Genomic DNA, 20991 nt, shown 5'->3' on the forward strand with positions numbered 1-20991 from the left:
AATTATTTTAATATATGTACTATACAATATGAAAGAAATTTGTTTTTTTTAGAGGTTTAATCCAAAAAAAATAAAAATTTACAATAAAATATTTTTAAATTGTGCAATCTAAAATTTTTCAAGATTACATCATTTGATAGTTATTTTTTTTTTATCTTAAAGTGTAATTTATCTTCCAAATTTAAGTAGTCTAATTCAACTTAAATTCAAAATTATCAAATATATACTTTACCATTTAACTTATTAAATTTGTCAAGTTGAAATACCTAACATAAAAGTTTTATAAAAAAAAATTATCAAATTAATTAGATATGAATTATTCAAAGTATAAGTTAATATGGTGAATTATTCAAATTCTATTCATATTGATTAATTTTATTCTTAAATTATTTTATTTAAATTTTAAATAAATGAAATAAATATATTGGACCGTTGGTGAAAAAAAAAACTGTATGGGATTTTAATAGATTATGGTTTGGTGCAAATTATTATAAAATTCAACACAAAGTGATCATAAAAGAAATTAAAACTTAAACATAACTTTGAACTGATTTTCAAAAAAAATTGCTAACATGACAGCATTTCGATGTATATATGAGTTTTAAAAATTGAATCTACAAAATACTCAACTATACAAAAAAACAAAATATGCCTTTTAAAATAAAATAAAACAATTATATTCAAAATTTATTTAATAGCTTATATTGTTTTTCTAAAAGGTTAATATTCTAAAAAAATAAAATAAACGTTGTTGTTAATTTATTTGGTAAGTTTAATTTATTTAACATTAATACAAAATTAATATTCAAATGAAATTTAAACTATATTACTTATGTATTATATATTTGTCAACTAACATTTTAATTTAAATTGATTTTATAAAATAAATAATACAATTCTCTTAAAAAAATATAAAATTGAACAAGCTTGTTTATTGATTCTCTATACATACATTAAAAACATTCTTATTGTTTTTTAATGAAATACATAATAAAAAAAAATACCTTTGTTATTGTAAAATTTCAAGAAAATAAATATCCATATCTCAATTGAAATAAATCAATTATCAGTTGGTATTAAATAAATATTAAATTAACAACATCAAATGTTTTATTAATAATTTCTTCTTGGAATCTAGTTCTTTTTTATTTGTAAAAATTAAACAGGAATTTACAAGAATTCACTCATTCTAATAAACCATTTTGTTAATTGATATTTGTAAAAATTAATTGATATTATTTCTTTGTATTCTAACAATACATTTAAGTAATCCTTTTTAAAACATTTAATTATTTTTTTTGACAAAATTTCAATTAACAAAATTGCATCATGAAAAAAAATATTTATTAAATATTTAAAAAAAAGAAAAAAATATTTATTAAATTTTCATATAATATTAATTAATAACATTATTTAATATTGTTTTCAAATCTAGTTTACTTTATATATGTATATAGTTAGTGTCCTCAAATCAAATGAAGAGAGACCAATCTCTGTGTTTAGTATACTCTTGTAATAAAAAAAAAAGTAACGAATTTTCTAAAATATCAAATAAAGAACAACATTTTGTTGGGCTTATTAGAAAAATATATGCATCAATACATTTCTATAAACAGTATATAATATATTTCTATAAACAGTATATATATTAAATTGAATAATATTAAATGATCCATTAATATTTTTCTTAGTTTCTGTGTATAGGTAGAATAAACTTTTAAGGTTTTGTGTAATCCAGTTTAAAAGTTCTAAAATTTCACCAAAATTCATTAGCATTAAATAATTTAATGTTATTATTAAATGATAATGTTGAAAATAGAACTCAACAACTATAATGATAAAGTGCTATTGAAATTCCATTGAACTATAAAGTAAAAACTAATAAAAAAGTTTATCATATTGAAGAAACAATAAATAATTAAATGTTTAAAATCCATAAGAGATTACAATATTTAAAAGTTTTCTATAATTATTTAAATAAAAAAATGAACTAAAAATGTTTTTGAATTGGATAGAAGTAAATAAAGAGATGTGTTGAAATTGAAAAGGTTAAAATTATTAAATTTTATTTGTATAATATTAAAAAAATCATTAAATAAAATTAATTTTAAAAAATTAAAATAATTAGTTGTTATATTAACTAAATCCCATACTATCTTATAAAAAAAATATTAGTACTTAAATTAATTTGTATTATTCATACCTAGTTTCTAAAATGATATCTAATTAGCTTTCAATATTTTATATATCAATTTTAAAATTTAAATAATTGATAGCTAAAATTTAAGTATTAAATAAATACCAATTTATAAATTATTTATCGATAATAAAATTTAATTTAGGTGTCAATTTTTTTTAATCTCTAAAATAATATATAATTTAGTTAATATAACGATTAATTATTTTTTATCTTTAAAATTGATTTATTTTAATAATTTTAATTAAACATATATAAAAAAAAATCACACTAACTGAGCATCTTATTCAATAAAGTTAACAAAAATATTTTATAAGGTAAATTTGGTTTGAATTATTTTAAGCTTTATTGAACCTTTAAATGGTTTTTCTTTAACTTCTACAATGAAAACTTTAACGGGTGTGAAAACATATGAGGACACACTTGTAATATCTAATCAAACATGATAAAAATATATACTTATGAAAACATATACTTGAAATTAGGTTAACTAAAAATATTTTAAAAAAATTAATATTGTACATACAAATTTGTCCACTTCCCTCCCACACTTTATATCATTTAATTGAAAATGTAATAAACTTTTTTACTTTGTTTCAATAAACTTATTCAGAAAAAAAATGAAAAATAATAAAGAAAAATAGTTTTTAATAAAAAAATTAACTTATGTATAAATAAAAAATAAAAACTTTAAAAACTATACAATCTCAAGAAAAAAGCAATTTCAATTATTTTCTTAGATAAATGGATTAACCGGAACAGAAAAGGTCGACGACAACGGTTCTACCCACGACCCTCGATTTAGACTCAATCGTTTTGATTTAAGATTTAAAACAACGGTTTTATCCACAATCATTGTTCTAGACTTGTTTTAATTTAAACAATGTTATCTTATTTTGATGGACAATATTTGACAGAAAAATAATATATATTTAATATCGTAAATGATAGTAATTTATGCTTATTTTCTCGAATACGAATATTGTACGATGAATATTTGTTTTTTCATACTTAAATTCTGATTCTTAATTAATAATTAATTTTGAAAATTATTGTCACATTTTAAAAAAATATATAATCTATAAGGAACTAGTCTTAACATAAAGTCTAAATCACTATTACCGATAACGTAAAATTAAGATTTACAAGCATGTATTTATATACATGGTTTGTTTCTAAAAAAAAGAAAGAAAAAAAAAATCACAACCATAAAAATCTAATTCATTACGAATAAAATATATTTTATTAACGTTGGTCACAAAAACTTTAATTAATATAAACCTATGAACAATTTTTGCTTACACAAACAAAAAATAATTTTAATAAAAAATATAACTCCTATTAACGAAAATTGTTATTTTTTTTACTTAAACTGATCGAAAAATAATTTCACAATTATCCATAAATTTTTAGCCAACATGAATATAAAAATAGTTATAGCTGAGAAAATTCTAACCAATATTTATGTAAAAATAACCTAAACCTAAATTAAAAAAAACCTAGCTAATATTTATTGAAATAGTAGCACGATTAACATTAATTAAAAAAATATCAGTCGACTATAATTGAAAACCAACACATTGACTTAAGTCAATGAATCACCTTAATATTAAAAAAAAATAAAAATAACTAACATCGATTAAAAAATAATATTAAAGTACGAGTTAATAAAAAAATTCAACACTCTTACTAAAAAATAATTGTAAAATTAATAAAAAGTTAATGTAATTTTTTTAAGTAAGTCAAATACATCTTATTACCAAAAACTATTTCAACAGTGAGGTCAACACTAACTAACGAACTAGTGTATGAAAAAAAATACAAAATATGAGAGAAAATAAAATAAATTTCAAAATTCTTATATTTTAGTAGAATTCAAAATTTATCATTTTAATTAATCAAATTATTAAAATTTTTAAATTTTAATATTTTCAAAATTCTTTATTCATACAAATAATTTATCATAAAACATTGTTAATTTAAAAAAAAAAAACAGACATATTCTAAAAACATTCTTCCTGAAATATATAGTAATGTAGTAAAACATAATAAATAAATTACAATGTATATATCCAATCATTTGCATCTCATTATAACAAAAATGCTAATATTTTAAATATTACAAATATTTACACTTATTTCCAATAGTCTCAGGCATACCTTTTCAGTAAAATTTTAAATAATTTAGTTTCATTCTTAAAAACATTAGAGTTGAAAATAGAAATTAGCCATTACATTAATAAAAATTCATTGAACTACTATAAAATAATAAATAATAAAGAGCTATCATTTGATTTTTTTTCATAATTAAATGTTAAAAACAAAATACATTAATAACAATCTAAAAAATCATTATACTACTATCTCTTAACATTTATTTCATCAAATCTATAATACATTAATTGTAATGTTTAAGAAAGATTCATAAAAAGTATAGTATTCAAAGGTTTTAAATAATTCATTAAATAAAAAGATACATAGAACAAAAATGTACTTAAACAGGATATAAATAAATAAAAGAAAGAGATTGAAGATGTAAAAGCATATTTAATTCAAATTATCTAAGGTGTTAAGCTAACACAACTCTTTGTAATCTTTATATGAAATCAGATTACCAAGCTTTTCATAAACACTTTTAAACACAAAGAATAATTAAAATTAGCTCATACATAAATAAATAATATAAAATAAATTTTGTAAAAATAATTTATTCATAAATTAATTTTAACTTATAAAAAAATCATTTTGTTTGTTCCCTATAAATATTTATAAAAGAAAATCTCCAAACTTTATCTTTAGAAATAGATGTGGAAGATGCACATATTTATCATCCAATCAAACATGTTATACCTAATGTAATTTCAACTAAAAACATTTAAGGAAAAGGTTATGGGGCTAATTTCCCCTCCCAATAATTTATCTCATTTATTTATTTAAAATTACTATAAAAGTTATATTTTTCTAATAAATTTACAATGGTTGACTTTTATTGCATTAGGAAAAATTGAAACCAATGAATAAATAAATAAATGTGCATATTAATTATTAATAATAGTTATAAATAAATAAATAAATGTGTTACATTGATTTACAAGAATTGATGAAAAATAATCATATGCATGCCTTAATTGTTAGAAGGGGTGAAAAAAAAAATGATTTTTTCCTGTTTTTGTCTTAGTTTCCACAACTGGAAGATCAAAGGCATGTAAAAAGGAGAATGAATGAAAAACATAATTGTGAGAGACTTTGGTCTCAGCAATTGGGTGGTACCAAAAAGAGGCAATAAAACTATTGAATTTGGAAGCTTTGTTAGCAGTAATATAAGAGAGAGAAGAAGACTCATCCACTTCTACCATTTCCAAACCTTATTCACACAACACAATACACAAAAACTTCTCTCTCTAGACCAACAATTTCAAACACACTCGCCTCTCACTGCGCGTGCCCTTCAAACATGACCATCTTCTCCTTCTTGGGTCCTCTCTCAGGTGCAAAACCCCTCTTCCTTTTTCACCTTCTTATTGATTTCCCTTTTCATTTTCTTGATTCACAGCTTGTTGGGGTGACCCTTGTGTGATTTTTTCAACTATGGAATGGTAAAGTTGGGTTTTTTTATTGGTGCTGATAGCTTGGATACGTTTTGGCTGGGGAGGTTTACTTGTGGGGTTTGTGGGTACTTGGATTTGGGAGTCAAGATTCAAACTTTACTGTGTTCAAGGATTGAATTAAAGAAGATTGTAAACAGATGATTTTTTGATGTAGGGGGATTGTGGGACTGTGTTTTCATGGGTAGGGAGTTGTTTTTACTGTTATGTTTCAATTATTATCAGAGGTTGCGTCAAAAAGATAAATAGAATCTGTCTGGATTGTGTTTGTAAGTTTTTTTTGTTGCTGTTGAAGTTCTAATAGGTTATAGCTTAACTGAACAGACTGTTATGCATTGTTTTCTCATTATTTTCCATTTTTCTTGTCTATGTCGGATTCTTCGTAGAGTAATAGTGCTACTCATCACTAGATCATTTCAAATTTGGAATGATTTGAAGGGAATATGATAGGAAGCTTCAACCAGACTGATTCAATTGAGTGCTGTGAAGCTGCAATGCAGAAAGCTTATTCTCAGGAATCTGGTCCTGCACTGAAGAAGTCAAAAACCAAAATTTTGGCTTCTCAAAATGTAGATTATTGTGAAATGGCAGAAAGTGAGGACAGACTTAGTGACATGCCAGATTGTCTTATTCATCACATCTTGTCATTTCTGGAAACAAAGGATGCTATTCAAACTTCTGTTTTATCAAAGAGGTGGAGGTATCTTTGGGTTTCAGTTCCCTGCCTGAATTTCAGTAGCAAATCATTCACTCGGTTGGTTGACTTCAAGAAGTTTGTGCTGTGGGTCCTAAACCACCGTGATTCTTCTCATGTCAAACTTCTTGTTTACTATCGCTTTGGGGTAGATTATGCCACAGATCAACATCTTTTGAATAAGGTTATTGAGTATGCAGCATCACATGGGGTTGAAGAAATCAAAATCAATCTCCGTGCAAAAACATCTGGTAGTCCTCCTGTTGAAATTCCTTTGTCTCTATTTTCTTGCCAATCTTTGAAAAAGCTTGAGTTAAAAGATTGCCATCCTACGAATGTGTCATCCCCTATAGGTTGCAAATCATTGGACCTGTTGCATCTGGAACAGTTTGCAATGGATCCTGCTGCTGCTGACTTTTCAAATCCATTTGCAAGTTTGGCAGAACTATTTGGTTTCACAACGTTGACAACCCTGCATCTAAATAACTTCACTCTGTGTTACACAGGAATTGACTGTCTGGATCCATTTGCTAATTGTGTCCATATGAAGAATTTGCACTTAAGTGAAATGTCCTTTAAGTCAGATTTGAACCCTAAGGATTTTGTGATATCTGCTCCCAAACTCAGTAACTTGAATCTAATGTGCAACCGCTTCAAATGCAAGATTGTAGTTGCTGCACCACAGCTTTCCAATTTCACTTACTTGTATTCTACACCTTGTGCTTTCTTTGAGTTCCGTCTTCCGTCTTTGGATGGCTTGGTCATTGATATACATGAACCACATGATCGATTTGAAAAATGTCGACGAAGGAAAAGAGAGGAGACTCTACATGGTTTGATCAATATGTTACGGGGATGTCATAGTGCAGAAGCTATTAAACTATCTTTCTGTACAGCTGCGGTATGTAGAAATTTCTGTTATGTTTGTTCCTATGACTGCAACTGTTGGCCTATGTATAATTTTTTATAACTTTTTCAATCTCAGGTAACTTGTGGAACTGCAGCCCTGTTAAAGCCAGAATCTTTGCCTCCTAGTAAATTGAAGTCATTGAACTTTGGAGTGGGATCAACATATAAAATCTTCATAAACAACCTTGACCATATAACTGCCTACTTCCGCAATTGTTCTCAGCATGCAGACTTTGAGATTGTGGCTGTTTAGAAGGTATTTATAAATCATATTCATTCACTAATATTCTGTTCTCTCTGTTACTATAATACTAATTATATTCCTTAATATGTTTGTAATAGTTCATCATAAATCACTCTAAAATCAAACAAAACAAAACAAAATAAAATAAAAGAACTTGGTTCAATGATTGGTTGACGTTCCTAATCAGTGGATAATACTAAAACTTTCAACCTAATCTTACATTTATTTTGCTCACATAGTTGTTCCATGACTTAAGACAACAAATGTATTCATTGCCTTTAATTTTTGTATGTATTGGGATTCACTGATGTATATATTTTTTAGCATGTTCAAAAGTTTGAAGAGCTATTGAATATGCTCATTGCTATTTGTTTGCATTATCATCTCTATCTTTCCAATGTGTGTTTGGTGGCTAGCATAAAAAGTAGTAGGGAATAGATATTAATTTTCCTAACCCCCAACCCTCTCTTTGTCGACCCAGTTAGTCTTCCTTTTCTATTAGTCTCCCTTTTTGATTTGCCGTAAAACCTGCCGAACAACCACCCTTTATGAACTAGTGATTACAGTACTTCTCATGTTTCAAACTCAAACTCTCTCTGCTTGTGATAATTTTGGGACTTTAGTTCATTGTTAGCATTTTGTTGCATTACGAAACCTCGTCATGTCTTGGTTCATGTAACAATTCTTTGAACCTGAGCCTGAGCCAAAGTTGTTATTCTAGGACATGTTTCATGCCCATGAGTATGAGAGACAAGAAGAGAAGCTCAGTTGTCAGTATCAGATTTTAGAGACTGGTGAGGTATAGACAAAAAATAAGGACTTATAGTCTTTATTTTGAGCATAGTAGCCTTGTGTGTGATGATGTAGATGCCAGCTTGTTAGTATTGATAATTGTGTTATGGAGGAGATTATGAATATTTTTCTTTAAATTTAAAATACACCATGTAGAATATATGTGCTTGATTTTGTCCTGAGTAATTCTGTCATTTTGACAGACCACCTAGTATTCATCCAAGGAGATTTGAGAGTTTAAGAGAATTGTATTCTTTTCTACCTCTTATCAACTCTCTAGTCATAACCACCTTTTCTTCTGTTTCATCTTGACTATCAATTCAGCTGGGAAATTCTTAGTCAATGTAATACTCAGATGTGTTTGGTATTTTGTTTTCATCATTAATAAGGTATTTGTATGATTAATAGTAGAAGCATATCAACTGAGAAAAGCATGTCACCTTTAACATCTGACACAACTTGGATCTTTGATGCAATGAAAAGTTGACAATCTAAATTTGGTATTTACATATCTAATTGTTTTTTGCTAAGTGGAGAATGAATTTCACGTATTTCTTTATCAATTTCTGGTACTTGAATGTGAGTGTTTGTAAATATATAAACATGCATATATGCATATTCCTCATGAATCTTGATAATGATTTCTTTGCTATCTTTATTTGAAACCTCAATGTGTTTGACAGAATGGATGCTCTTTTGTTCTTAATTTTGCAGATACTTTGGAGAGGAGGTTTGACTCACTGAGGTGGAATTAACCCAATACTTGGATTCGTATGATTCAAACAAGGATTAGTGCTTGGTATAGTTTTATTGGGGAAAAAAATTGGATAAATTCATGTGGTTGATTTTTGAAAAACAAGTTATAAGGAAATAGAAATTCAAATGCTTTTTTACAATTTTGTATCATGATTCTGGTTTTATAGTCATATCTTGCTTCTCCCTCCCATATCTAAATACCACCTTATTATATTTTAAAATAATTGAAAATTAGTGTTAAAAACAATAATGGAGAAAAATTGTTAACAAAAATAAAAAAAAAAACTAAAGAATCATAGAAGTGTTGCACCATCTTTGAAAAGAGAGAATATAAAGTAGAAAATCTCTCTTCTTTTGAAAGTTCATGGCCCGATATAATTATTGGAGGGTCCCAAGCTAATTATTACAAAAGAATCACAATTAATAAGAAAGAATTGTAATTTGTTTCAAGTGGTTTGATTTTAAGAAATATTATTTTTAATTTTTGTATTAGACAATATTTTCATCTTTTTATTCTCTCTTCCGCTTGCACTTTTTTTTTTTTTTTTTTGTTTTATCTTTTCTCTATCTTCAAATATCTTTTATTTTTAATTGCATGTAAATTAAGAAAAATATTTGTTGCATGTGTGTCTAATATTCTTCAGTATCATGTAGAATCTAAAGAACATTTGTTGCATGTGCGTCTAATTTGCATGTAAAATATGAATAACATATATGACATATACGTCTAATGTTCTCTAGTTGTATATAAAATCTGAAAAACAATTGTTTCATGTGAGTTTAATGTTCTCCGATTGCATGTAGAATCGAAACAACTTTTGTCACATGTGTGTCTGATGTTCTTTACTTTCACACAAAATCTAGTTCATGTTCGTTTTTAATTTGGAGGTTCTTCCATTATATCTGGAGTCTGAAGTTTATCAATGGTTTTTGTGGTTGATGTTCTTTAGGTACACGTTGAGTCCAAAGTCTTTGCTTTGCATGTTGAACTAAGGTCCTTCCTTATCTATCTATATGGAGTCTTCATTTTCTTTTAGTCTTAAATATAAAGTAAATTCATTGTTGCATTTTAAAGGAATAATTTTACAAAAGTGGGATGAGAATGTTGTTATGAGTTCAAGTGAGTTAGTTTCATTTTAGAGTTATCATAATTTAGAAGTGCTCAAGCGGAGGTATCGACAAAGTCACTCCAATGAGTGTTTTGTCTAATACTTTCGTTCAAGCGAAATTTAGGGGTTTAAGCTAAGATATTGTCTGAGTCACTCTCGTTAGTATTTCGTTTTACCCTTATTCAAGCAAATTTTGAGGCGCTTAAGGGGAGGTTTTGTGTTAGTCACTCCATTGAGTACTTCATTTAATACCATTGCTCAAGCAAAATTTTGAAGTGCTTAAGCAAAGATTTCGTTTGAGTTGTTTAAGTGAGAGTTTCTTTTAATACCCTCACTCAGTGAAACTACTTTTGTTGAGTTGTCCAACTAACTTTGGTTAGATTTTTCCTTTGTTAAATTGGAAAGTCAAACTTTAGTTTTGCAACAAATAGAAGGTAGAGAAAACAAAAAGTTTTTCATCCGTAAAGTAAAATTTAATAATTATAGTAAATTGTATGCTATTAATTAGATTAAGTTTATCATTTTTAAAATAACAACACAAAAGGAAAATAAAGAGAGATGTGTGTTGGAGGTAATGTGATAGACTAACAAATAATAAACTTAAACTCTAAACCTTAAACCACATTAAGATATATAAATGAAGGTAAACAACCTCTTAGTCCATATTAATAGCGTGACACTTAATTATAGTGAATAAAAGCCCTTAAAACAACTGAAACCAATTAGTTAATTTCCCCAATACATCACTAAAATAAATTGAGCATCTAAAAGAAACGTAATTATCTTAATTTTAAATATTATCTATTATCCTATTATTTTAATTTAATTTTAGGTTTTTAGGGCCAAAATAAGTATAAAAAAATAACACTTAAGAAAATGATAGGGATCCAAAAATAATAATAACAAATTTCAAGAACTAAAAACAAATAAAATCCTATTTACAGGAACATAAATCACATTTAAAGTATATGTTAACCATTTCAAGTAAAATATAAATAGTTTGAAAAAGTTGAGTATTAAAAATAAATTATAAATATATGATGAATGTTTTGCGTAATGACAATTTAACTACAATAAAATCATCAAATAGAAATTAATTTTAGAGACAAAAAAACAATTAGTTGCTATAGAGATTAAATTAGAGACCATTTTAGAGAATTTTTTTTTTTAAATTAGTTTCTATTATTGTTAAATAATTTTTATTATTGTTAAATAGTTTCTAAATTGGTATCTAATTAGCTACTAAAGTTTTAACTACCAATTATTTAAATTCTAAATTTGGTAGCAAAAACATTGGTAGCTAATTAGATATCATTTTAGAAACCATTTAACAATAATATAAACTAATTTAGAAACCAATTTTTTTTTAGTTTCTAAAATGGTCTCTAATTTAGTCATTATAGCAACTAATTATTTTTTATCAATTCAAAATATTTCATTTTAGGTATTTACATAAAATTAATCAAGAGATATTTTTGTTTTATTTGTTTGCCTTAATAACTTCCTCTCACTACAGGATCTATAAGGTGATTGGGACATCACAAAGGTACTCATAAGGATTTTGAGCTTTTTGTGTTAAACTATTTCTAAATACAAAATTTATTTTGACAAAATGCATGCAACTTTTTAATTTTTTTTTTTTATCTTTTTTGTCTTTTTGTAATTCTATCTACCATATAAAAACAAAATAACCATACAGTTTAAAAAAATATAAACTTAAAAATTAAAAAAGAAAAATAAAGTTATCTTTTTTTCTAAAAGAAAAATAGAAAACAAAAAGAATCTATAATCATCCTATTATTCATTATCTTCTTTTAATTTATATTTTTCTATATCTGTAAATAAATTTATAATTTATGTTTTCTATATCTATAAATAAATTTTGACAATCGATGAAATACATATTTTAATTAGTATAAGTTTATGATTATTCATATTTTTCGTGGAGGGAATGCATGTGCTGATAAGTTGGCTAATTTAAGATTTAGGCTTTCATCTAGTTTGTTCTTTGAATCCTTTATGAATAGGTATAATCTACCTATGTATCATGATTGTTTTCTATGCAAAACTTGGATTGATGCAGTTTGAATAATGTTTTGAATATCTCAAACAATATATCATTTTCATACAACAATGTCATCTAGTGGTAGAAGTGGTGGTGTTTCAATCCTTGGTTTCCATCGGATGACTTTAGTTTGTTTTGGGGTTTCTCAAAAGAGGTTTTTGGTGAATACGACCATCTGCAGAAAAAATAATCCTTATTAATAAATATCCTTATTTTTTTTATAAATATATTTAATTTTTTATTTAATAGAAAAGAATATCAATTTAAAACAAAAAAGTAACGTACCAATTTCTTTTGCTTTGGTTCAATTAAAGGTTTGGTCATGGATTACATATAAGTCACAATTTGTGCATTTTTCCTTTTCTGATTGGTGCATATATCTGTTGGTTTGTATATCTCATGACGTATTCATTCAAGTTGTATGATTGTTTGCCCCAGATGTATTCTTCTGGGTTAGCTAAGAAAATTTTATAGAAACAGACTTGAAAGCAAATATAGTAAAAAAAGGTTAGAATTGAGTTTGGATCACCCATAAATTCATTCATATTTATTATTTTTTATTACCGATTAAAAATACTGTGACCTCTAGAATTAGCTTTTTTCTTACAACAACACAACACACGTGTGTAATTGTTCGTGTGTCTGACAAAAAGACAAACACTACACAGACACTGAATCATTCAATCAATGGTGGTTGCGTCCATTCGTCTTCTTCCTTCTCCATTCCTTCCTCGTCGCTCCCCATTTTCATGGCGCTCTCGTCCCTCTTCCTTCCTTGCCTTCTCTTCCATCCACTCCAGTACCCACTCAACTTCCACCATTTTCTTTTTCTCACAATCCCACCTCACCTTAACCTATCTTTTCTATTCCAACTCTATTCTTTGTTCAAAATTACACATCTTTTTTTATGCATCACTAAACTATTACTTGCAATTTGTGTTGACTTGTGAGTTCATGTTGCTGCAGCAGCCTCTAAGGAAGACGGTGGAGTGGAACTAGGTGGTGATCAGAGACAAGGAGAGGTTATTTTTTTGGGGACTGGAACCAGTGAAGGGGTTCCTCGTGTTAGTTGCTTGACTGACCCTTTGAAAAAATGTAAGGTACATGACATTATTCAACAACCAAACCGTGTTATTATAATTGATGAAATATGATGCTATGGAATTGGATCATTAAGGTTTGTTGGTTTTTGTATGATGGTTATTACAGGTGTGTTCTAAAGCTGCCCAGCCGTATGATAAGAATAAGAGACTTAACACAAGCATCCTCATTCGTCACCCCAATTCTTCAGGAACACAGAATATTCTTATAGATGCTGGAAAGTATGTTTTTGATTGTCCTATGTGATATGCACTGCAATTGTGTTGGGTTAGGAATTAGGAGGATGGGATTTATCTTACTTTTCTTTTGAATGTTAGTCCATATATGCGATTTCGTGGTGGTTCTAGGATGGCTCCTTATTGTACTTTCTTTTCTTTTTTGAGTTTGTCAAAACTCTGTTGGAACATGAACAAATTAATACATAACAATTTTAGATTTCCTTTTATACAATGCTTGTATAATTCGTATTGTATACTGAAGATGCCCAAAATTGATTATTAAGAATTGAAGGACTCTACACCTTCAATGATTTGAAGTGCTGAGCTGGTTGCATGCACATGGATATGCATAGTATGCTTCTTGTTCATGATAGAATGGATTATGGGTGTCAATGAGTATTTTCTTGTTTCTCTCAAAGATAGTCTTGTATCTGTGGACTGGATTCTAATTAAGTCTGAGTTGCCTAGTCATGGGATGATATATGCTATGTTAGGATAAAGTGATGTCTGAACCATGAATATATTGTAGATTTTAATTATTGTAAGATGGGATTTAAATCATTTGAATTCAGTTTCAAGGCAAACCTGTGCATGATTAGATTATGTGCTTCATTTGGGTGCTGATAAAAAATTAGTTTACTTGTTGCAGATTTTTCTATCACAGTGCTCTCCGGTGGTTTCCTGCTTATGGGTTAGTTTTTACCTGTTATTAACGTTGTTACATGTGATGGCTTCTCTACTATGTATTTTATTTTTTGCTTTCTTTAACATTAATAACAATGGTAATGAAAGGACATGCAAATTAGGAAACGAAACTTGCAGAAACTTGTCTGGTATATTCACAGATTTGGACTGTTGACAAAGTTAGTTAAGGTTATCCTATGGTTTGCATATAGAAGTCCGTAAGGAGTGTATGGGTGTAAGATTGTGCAAGCATCAATACCCATGCAAAATGAATTGGGCTTGTCAAATATCTGGAATGTTTTTTAATGTTAAACTATTTAAGAGAAAATAATATTAGAATACTTGTATGTCAGTGACATTTTTTGTTTCAAATGTTTTTTTTTTTTCTTGAGGAATCTTTATTATTGACCCTAAAATTTATGTAGTAGATGGTGTTGTACAGATTTTCTTGTATTTTTCTGCCTTGGTTTTATATCTCTGTAACTTGTATGTCTGCAGGATAAGAACAATAGATGCGGTCATTATCACTCATTCACATGCTGATGCAATTGGAGGTCTGACATCAATGATCTTTAATAATATTCTTTGGATAATTAATATCAATACGACATGCATATGCTTGGCTAAAGTAATAAGAAATGTAATTCGTCATATAAACAAACTCTGCTTCTTTCTTCTACCCAGGTCTTGATGATCTTAGAGATTGGACAAACAATGTTCAGCTTCATATTCCAATACATGTAACCAAACGAGACTTTGAGGTCCTCTTCTATGTGCTTTCCTTCTAAATCCAAGTTGTCAATTTTACTTTCTGCTTGATATCTGTTTATGTACGTTGTAATTTTGATTTAAGTTTGAAAGACCTCCTGTATATCTATGTATCATTTTTTAAGAAATTAATTCATACCATAAGCAATCGTGAATTTGTGCATATTGATGTTCATTCTTTCTCTGGGATTGCCAAAGGTATACACAACTGATGTTATTGAAGTATATATTATATATATCTACTTAATGTTAATGAACCTCTGCATCGGCTTTAACATTTACACCACAGAAATTCATTATACATTTAGAAAATATTTATGACTAATTGTAAGTAAAATTTGAGTAGGGTTAAATAGTGGATTTAACTATACCTACCTAAACTAGCCTACTGAAACCTAATAATAATTGCCATCTGAAGAAATCAAATCTTCATTTTCTGATATAGGCTGAAGTCCTGGAAATTTTGTATCAGAAGATCCTATTTAATATCTCCAGAGGTTCAATCTTTTCTAATTTGCACGATGGAACAATTTTTTTTGCTATATTAGCTTCTGAAATCATGTCTAAGAGAGAAGAGAAGCTGCTCATCCTGCGTGTATTCATGACATGACTGTTTCAATAATGTACTCTGCTTTTAAGACAATTGTCATTATTTAGATTGCTGTTAGCTGAAAAATAAAGATGCCATAGGGAATTTTTTTTCCTTTTCGATTAGATATTTAATTTCTTCTGAGGTGGGGATTCGGAGTTCCTCTTAATAGCACTAGTAGGACTACGGTAGAGTGAAGGGGAAAAGTAGTGAAAGCTTGTGGTTTTCATTTTCAATGATCTGTTGAATCATTCATCATTTGCTACTTCAGCAAGCAACTGGTGTGATATGTTTTTATACTGAATTTATTCTTGTAATCTCTACTGAAAAATGCAGGTGATGACAAAGACCCATTATTATTTAGTAGATACTAGTGTTATCATACCTGGTGCCAAAGTCTCAGACTTGCAATTCAAAATTATATCGGAAGAACCATTTTTTGTACATGGACTGAAGGTCAGTACCATTATTAGTTTTAATATCTTCAAGTGGGGTATTCTTGTACTTTGTCCCTGTTCAAGTTTTTTTCTCTCTATTGCTCAACCAATTAATTTCTGACTTGTTCCTTGTTGTGGACGGGGCTTGGCTCTGTTCTTTTTTCCTTCTATTATTGTACTCCAGTTTACCCCATTACCAGTTTGGCACGGCCAGAATTATCGGTCCCTTGGTTTTCGTTTTGGTAATATATGTTACATTAGGTAATGTTTCTACACCGTAGAAAGTACTTGCATATGATCCAGTTCATCCTTTTCATCTATTAATGTGGGCTGATCTTGTCTCTACATTTGCAGTGATGTTAGTGAAATTCCTGAAGAAACTTATCCACTTCTAAAGGACTGTGAAGTTCTAATCATGGTGATATACCATACAATCTTTTTTATCTTTCCACAGTTGTGCTTTATACTTACATGAAATAACTGAGTACATGTATGATTTCTCCCTCATTCATATGGTGTTTGATTCCACAGGATGCCTTGAGACCTGATTGTTCTTCTTCTACACATTTTGGACTTCCAAGGGTAATAAACTAATAACCAGCTTTACATTTGTTCAAACTTTTCTTTTAGGATGGAGACTTATTCCGATATTCCATTTCAGGCGTTGGAGGAAGTGCGAAAGATTCAACCCAAAAGAACACTTTTTACTGGTAAGTTTAGCTTGAGCCTTCCAGTTATCATAATGCTTTAACTACTTTCTTGCCTTAATCTACTATGGTTCATTAATCATGCATTTGTGAAGCTTGATAGAACCCCTTAAGAAGTTCGAAATTAGTAGATAAAAAAAAATCTGAGGCAGTTAGTGATACATCGTCAATCTACAATGTTTAAGAGAAATAGTTTTCATGTCTCCTTATTGGTTATTTGAAGGTATGATGCATCTGATGGATCATGAAGAAGTGAATAACTACCTTGCAAGCTTATTGGAGTCTGAGGGCCTTGATGCACAACTGAGCTACGATGGACTTCGTATACCACTCAGACTCTAGATTTTATACAGCCTCAATGAATTTTTTTGTCTCAAAGAACAGTTATTAAACAAAAGAGAGGAAACTTTTTGGCAAATCTCATGTTGTGCAAATCCTCTGAAAAGCAGGTCTATGCATAGCAAATTAACAGTGTTGGAGGACAGAATTATGGTGTTTGAATTTAGTAGATTTGAACACTGAAACTCTCACAAGGTTGGAAACACTACTTTGACATTGACACAATCAAACATTTCAAGTATTGTTGCCCATAATAAACGCAATCAGAGCTTATTCTTATGTTATTTTGTATATTTGTGGCCTATAAGGTTCCCACTCAGCAAATCATGTTGAGTCAATATGAAAAAAAAAACATACAAAAGAAACTCATTGAGACTATGGTCCACTATGTTTTCTACGCACTGAGTCAATAAAAGATAAGTGTTACGTTCAGAAAAGCAAGTACTTTTCTTTTTTATTGGTTGCAAAATGGATCACGTAATACCTGCAGTTTAATGAGTGGACAATGCATTTTGCAAAGGTTTGAAATAACAAATGATAAAGTAGATCTGTGCAAAAAAACACGACAGAGTTGTCATGTTAGGTCGAGTGTTTGAATAAGATTTTTGAGTTTTTCTTTTCTCAATTGTGCTCTCTTTTTTTGAGTCGAAAAAAGACAAGTGTTGTACTATCTTTCATACTTCCATTTTCTTTTATCACAAAACACAAGAAATGTGACAAACTCTTGTTGATTTTTTTTTAAAGATACACACTTAGTTTATTTTTGTAAAAGAAATTCTTTTTAAACGTTATATAAAAAATATCTTTTAACTTTATTCTTTACACACTTGTGTACAATTATATTTTATGCATCACATCATAACATCAAACTACATTAAAAGCATAAGTAATCAACTTTGTTAGACATTATATCATAGCACTGAGTTGTATAAAAAAATATGAGTAGCTAGCTATGCTACATTAGCAACTAATCATGTTACACAACACACAATAATGTTAAGCTAAATTATAAAAAACACATGCAGCCAATTATGTTAAATCAAACCATAAGTAAAAGTTTAGTTCATGAATTGAATCACTTATAAGAAAATTTTTTTTCAACAAGTTCTTATTCTTGAACGTAGTTTTTCAAAAAAAAAAAAAAAAAAAATCAAATTGTTCAATATTATTTAAAACTCATATGTCGTGCTTTATTATTTAAATTTGTTATAGAATTTTTTTAAGCTATTGAATTTTAGTTATCTATTCATAATAGTTTGGATCTAAACTACACCAAAATTTAATCAACAATCACAAAAATAAAAATGGAAAAAAGTTTTCATTCATAGAATTAAAAGTCATTACATCAAAATAAAAGAAATAAATACATAGTAGGCTAGTTGTATACAATTTTTTTTTTTCAACAACATTTTTCACAAGGTTAAAAGCCTTTAAGTTAATCCCACTATTAACGTTGAAGTTTGGTGTATGACATTTTTTAAACCTTCTTTGTAGTTGCTCAACAAATCTTTCTTGGCCTCAAAGAGTTTGACCTTCAAATCACCAGGAAGACGCATAAATTTCTCAATCTCCTCTTGAAGCTTAACAATGTTGTTCTTGACCAATTTTCAAAATCAACACAACCTTTACTTTAATGATGTAAATAAGAATAAAGAAGAGTTTACTAATAATAGAAAACAAGAATAAAATAAAAAAGAAACACGACAATGAAAAATAAAGAAGTTCTCAATTTTTGTAAACTCTTTATGGAATATTTCTAGGTTCTCTTGAAATATTCTACAATGCAAGAGTCACCAAGAGACATGTTGGACATGTCATGCATGTTAGAAAAGTCACATGAAAAATTATTAACCAACACATGTTACTTTTATAAGTATAATGACGGTGGTAGTACTTCACATGACTTTTACATTTTTCATGCGCCAGATGTGCTTCTTGGAAGTGTAATGACGAGTTTTTCCTTAATTTTATGAATTACCATGTGTCTCTCCTTAATTTCAAGGAACCACACAAGGAACCACACATATATGAGGATTAATTAGGAGTTAGCTAAGTTTAAACATATAATTAGTTGAGTTAACTTTAACTTATGTAGTCTTATGTTTATATTTGGGTTTCCTATATTTTTCAAACACTTGATGGGTGTTTATTTTTCTTCTAGATCATGACATCTCTTATATAAAGGAGCTTAAACTCTCTTGTAAAATCACCTTAGTGAGATATCGTTGAAAATCTTGAAATAGTTCTTCTCTTGTTCTGATTTTTATTTTGAAAGGTTTTTTCAATTGACGAATCTTTTTGCTTTTATCCTTTGGGAGTTTCCTTTAAGGTAGTGTGTTTTTACTCCACTCTTCTTCCTTAATCTATTTTCTATTTCGTTTTACAATTTGTCTTGATTTTTGAATGACCAAACCTTACTCCATGTGATCTACATGCTTATGTCATTGTTTATTCTCAACCTCTTTCAATTAAATTTTTAGTTTGACTATTTATAATTCTCTTGTTTACTTATTTATAATTTATTTCTCTCTTATAAAACTTTCTATTAGTATTGTGGTATGAATGCAAAACTCATTTTTTCTATTAGAATAGGATTGGAGGAAAATTTGAGGCAATCTCAACCGACATTTAGTTTGTAAAATATATAATATTTGAAGGGTTAAAAAAGAAAAAAAGAAAAGTTGACTTAAGAGTGATTATTGGTGGTAGAATGCAAGAGACACGATGGATTGTAAGAAAAAGAGAATTGGAAAGTTGGGCCTCATGTTACGTCAACTCTTCTCTTTCCTTACAATCATTTTTTAGACACAATCATTAAGGATCATAATGCAATCTCCATTTCAACAACTACTCCCAAATTATCCATCAAAACAAACTATTTTCCCCACATCTTACAATAATTCATCCTAAATTACATCAAATATTAAATGATAATACAATTTAAGAATAATTCAATTTTATAAAACTGCTATAAAACTTGACATCTCGTTTAAGCTGACACTTCAAATAACAATAATCATCTGTCACCACATGAAAAAGATATTATTAAAAAAAATTATACATATATAGATAGATATATAAGTAAATATGTTGGAACTAAACCAGAACTCATATATTAACAAAACCGATACATAGGTAGCATATACTTATTCATAAAGAACTATACAAAAAAACTAGATTCAAGCATATTATACTAATGAAATTGTTCTCTATGAATAAATCCTAAGTTAGCAAAATTAGGTTTAATAAAATTTTAAGTTTAACTTATCTTATAAAATCAATTTATAAGATGAAGTTTACATTCACTTATATATTATAAAATATTTATTATTTTTAGTTTCAACACCTTCTAATGAAATTTTATTTTATTTCTTAAAAAATTATACCAATAAATTGAGAGCATGTCCTTTCCAAACCAAAATGCTAAAATAATAATTTTGTTGACATTTTTTTTAAATATGAAACTTTTCATTTTTAACAATATAATTGTATAATATAGATTTAGACGTATATGTTTGATTAATTAGTTTTTATAAATACTTAAAAAAAAGTTATGTAGACTTATAAACAAATATTTAGTTTCCATGTGATATTCCAAATTAATCTCACGGGTCAACATTAGTTAATACCATTGGATAGAGAGAAAAATAACTTTAAAAAAACGTGGTCCTTACACAAGTCTTCTTCATAAAAAAAATATTGTGATTTGCAAGAAAAATATATAAAAAAAATTAGGTCAATAATTATTGTAGGACGACTCTTTTTTCCTTATTATTA

The 20991-nt window shown here is 27.8% G+C and overlaps 2 protein-coding genes across 4 annotated transcripts; both read left to right on the forward strand.

The window, feature by feature from the left end:
* The first annotated feature begins 5351 nt into the window (after positions 1–5351).
* Positions 5352–9337, forward strand: LOC137818894 (putative F-box/FBD/LRR-repeat protein At1g78840). 2 transcript variants are annotated; one of them, XM_068622541.2, is made up of 5 exons: positions 5459–5685; positions 6189–6747; positions 6850–7397; positions 7482–7661; positions 9156–9337. In XM_068622541.2, the coding sequence occupies exons 2-4, from the start codon at positions 6246–6248 to the stop codon at positions 7656–7658; spliced, it is 1227 nt and encodes a 408-aa protein (XP_068478642.1). In that variant the 5' UTR covers positions 5459–5685; positions 6189–6245; the 3' UTR covers positions 7659–7661; positions 9156–9337. The 2 variants fall into 2 exon arrangements, with proteins under 2 accessions (XP_068478641.1, XP_068478642.1); XM_068622540.2 differs by having other exon boundaries at positions 5352–5685; positions 6189–7397.
* Positions 9338–12986: 3649 nt separating this feature from the next.
* LOC137819061 (Metallo-hydrolase/oxidoreductase superfamily protein) lies at positions 12987–17493 on the forward strand. Of its 2 annotated transcripts, none has more exons than XM_068622786.2 (12): positions 12987–13170; positions 13338–13471; positions 13581–13693; positions 14340–14381; positions 14873–14928; positions 15059–15135; positions 16068–16187; positions 16353–16429; positions 16523–16586; positions 16700–16750; positions 16830–16878; positions 17099–17493. In XM_068622786.2, exons 1-12 carry the CDS (start codon positions 13059–13061, stop codon positions 17215–17217), a joined length of 1014 nt encoding a protein of 337 aa, XP_068478887.1. In that variant the 5' UTR covers positions 12987–13058; the 3' UTR covers positions 17218–17493. The 2 variants fall into 2 exon arrangements, with proteins under 2 accessions (XP_068478887.1, XP_068478888.1); XM_068622787.2 differs by having other exon boundaries at positions 13003–13170; positions 13341–13471.
* Positions 17494–20991: the final 3498 nt, after the last annotated feature.

The sequence above is a fragment of the Phaseolus vulgaris genome, chromosome 10, assembly GCF_051622355.1.
Source record: "Phaseolus vulgaris cultivar YP4 chromosome 10, ASM5162235v1, whole genome shotgun sequence".
NCBI classification, from domain to species: domain Eukaryota; kingdom Viridiplantae; phylum Streptophyta; class Magnoliopsida; order Fabales; family Fabaceae; genus Phaseolus; species Phaseolus vulgaris.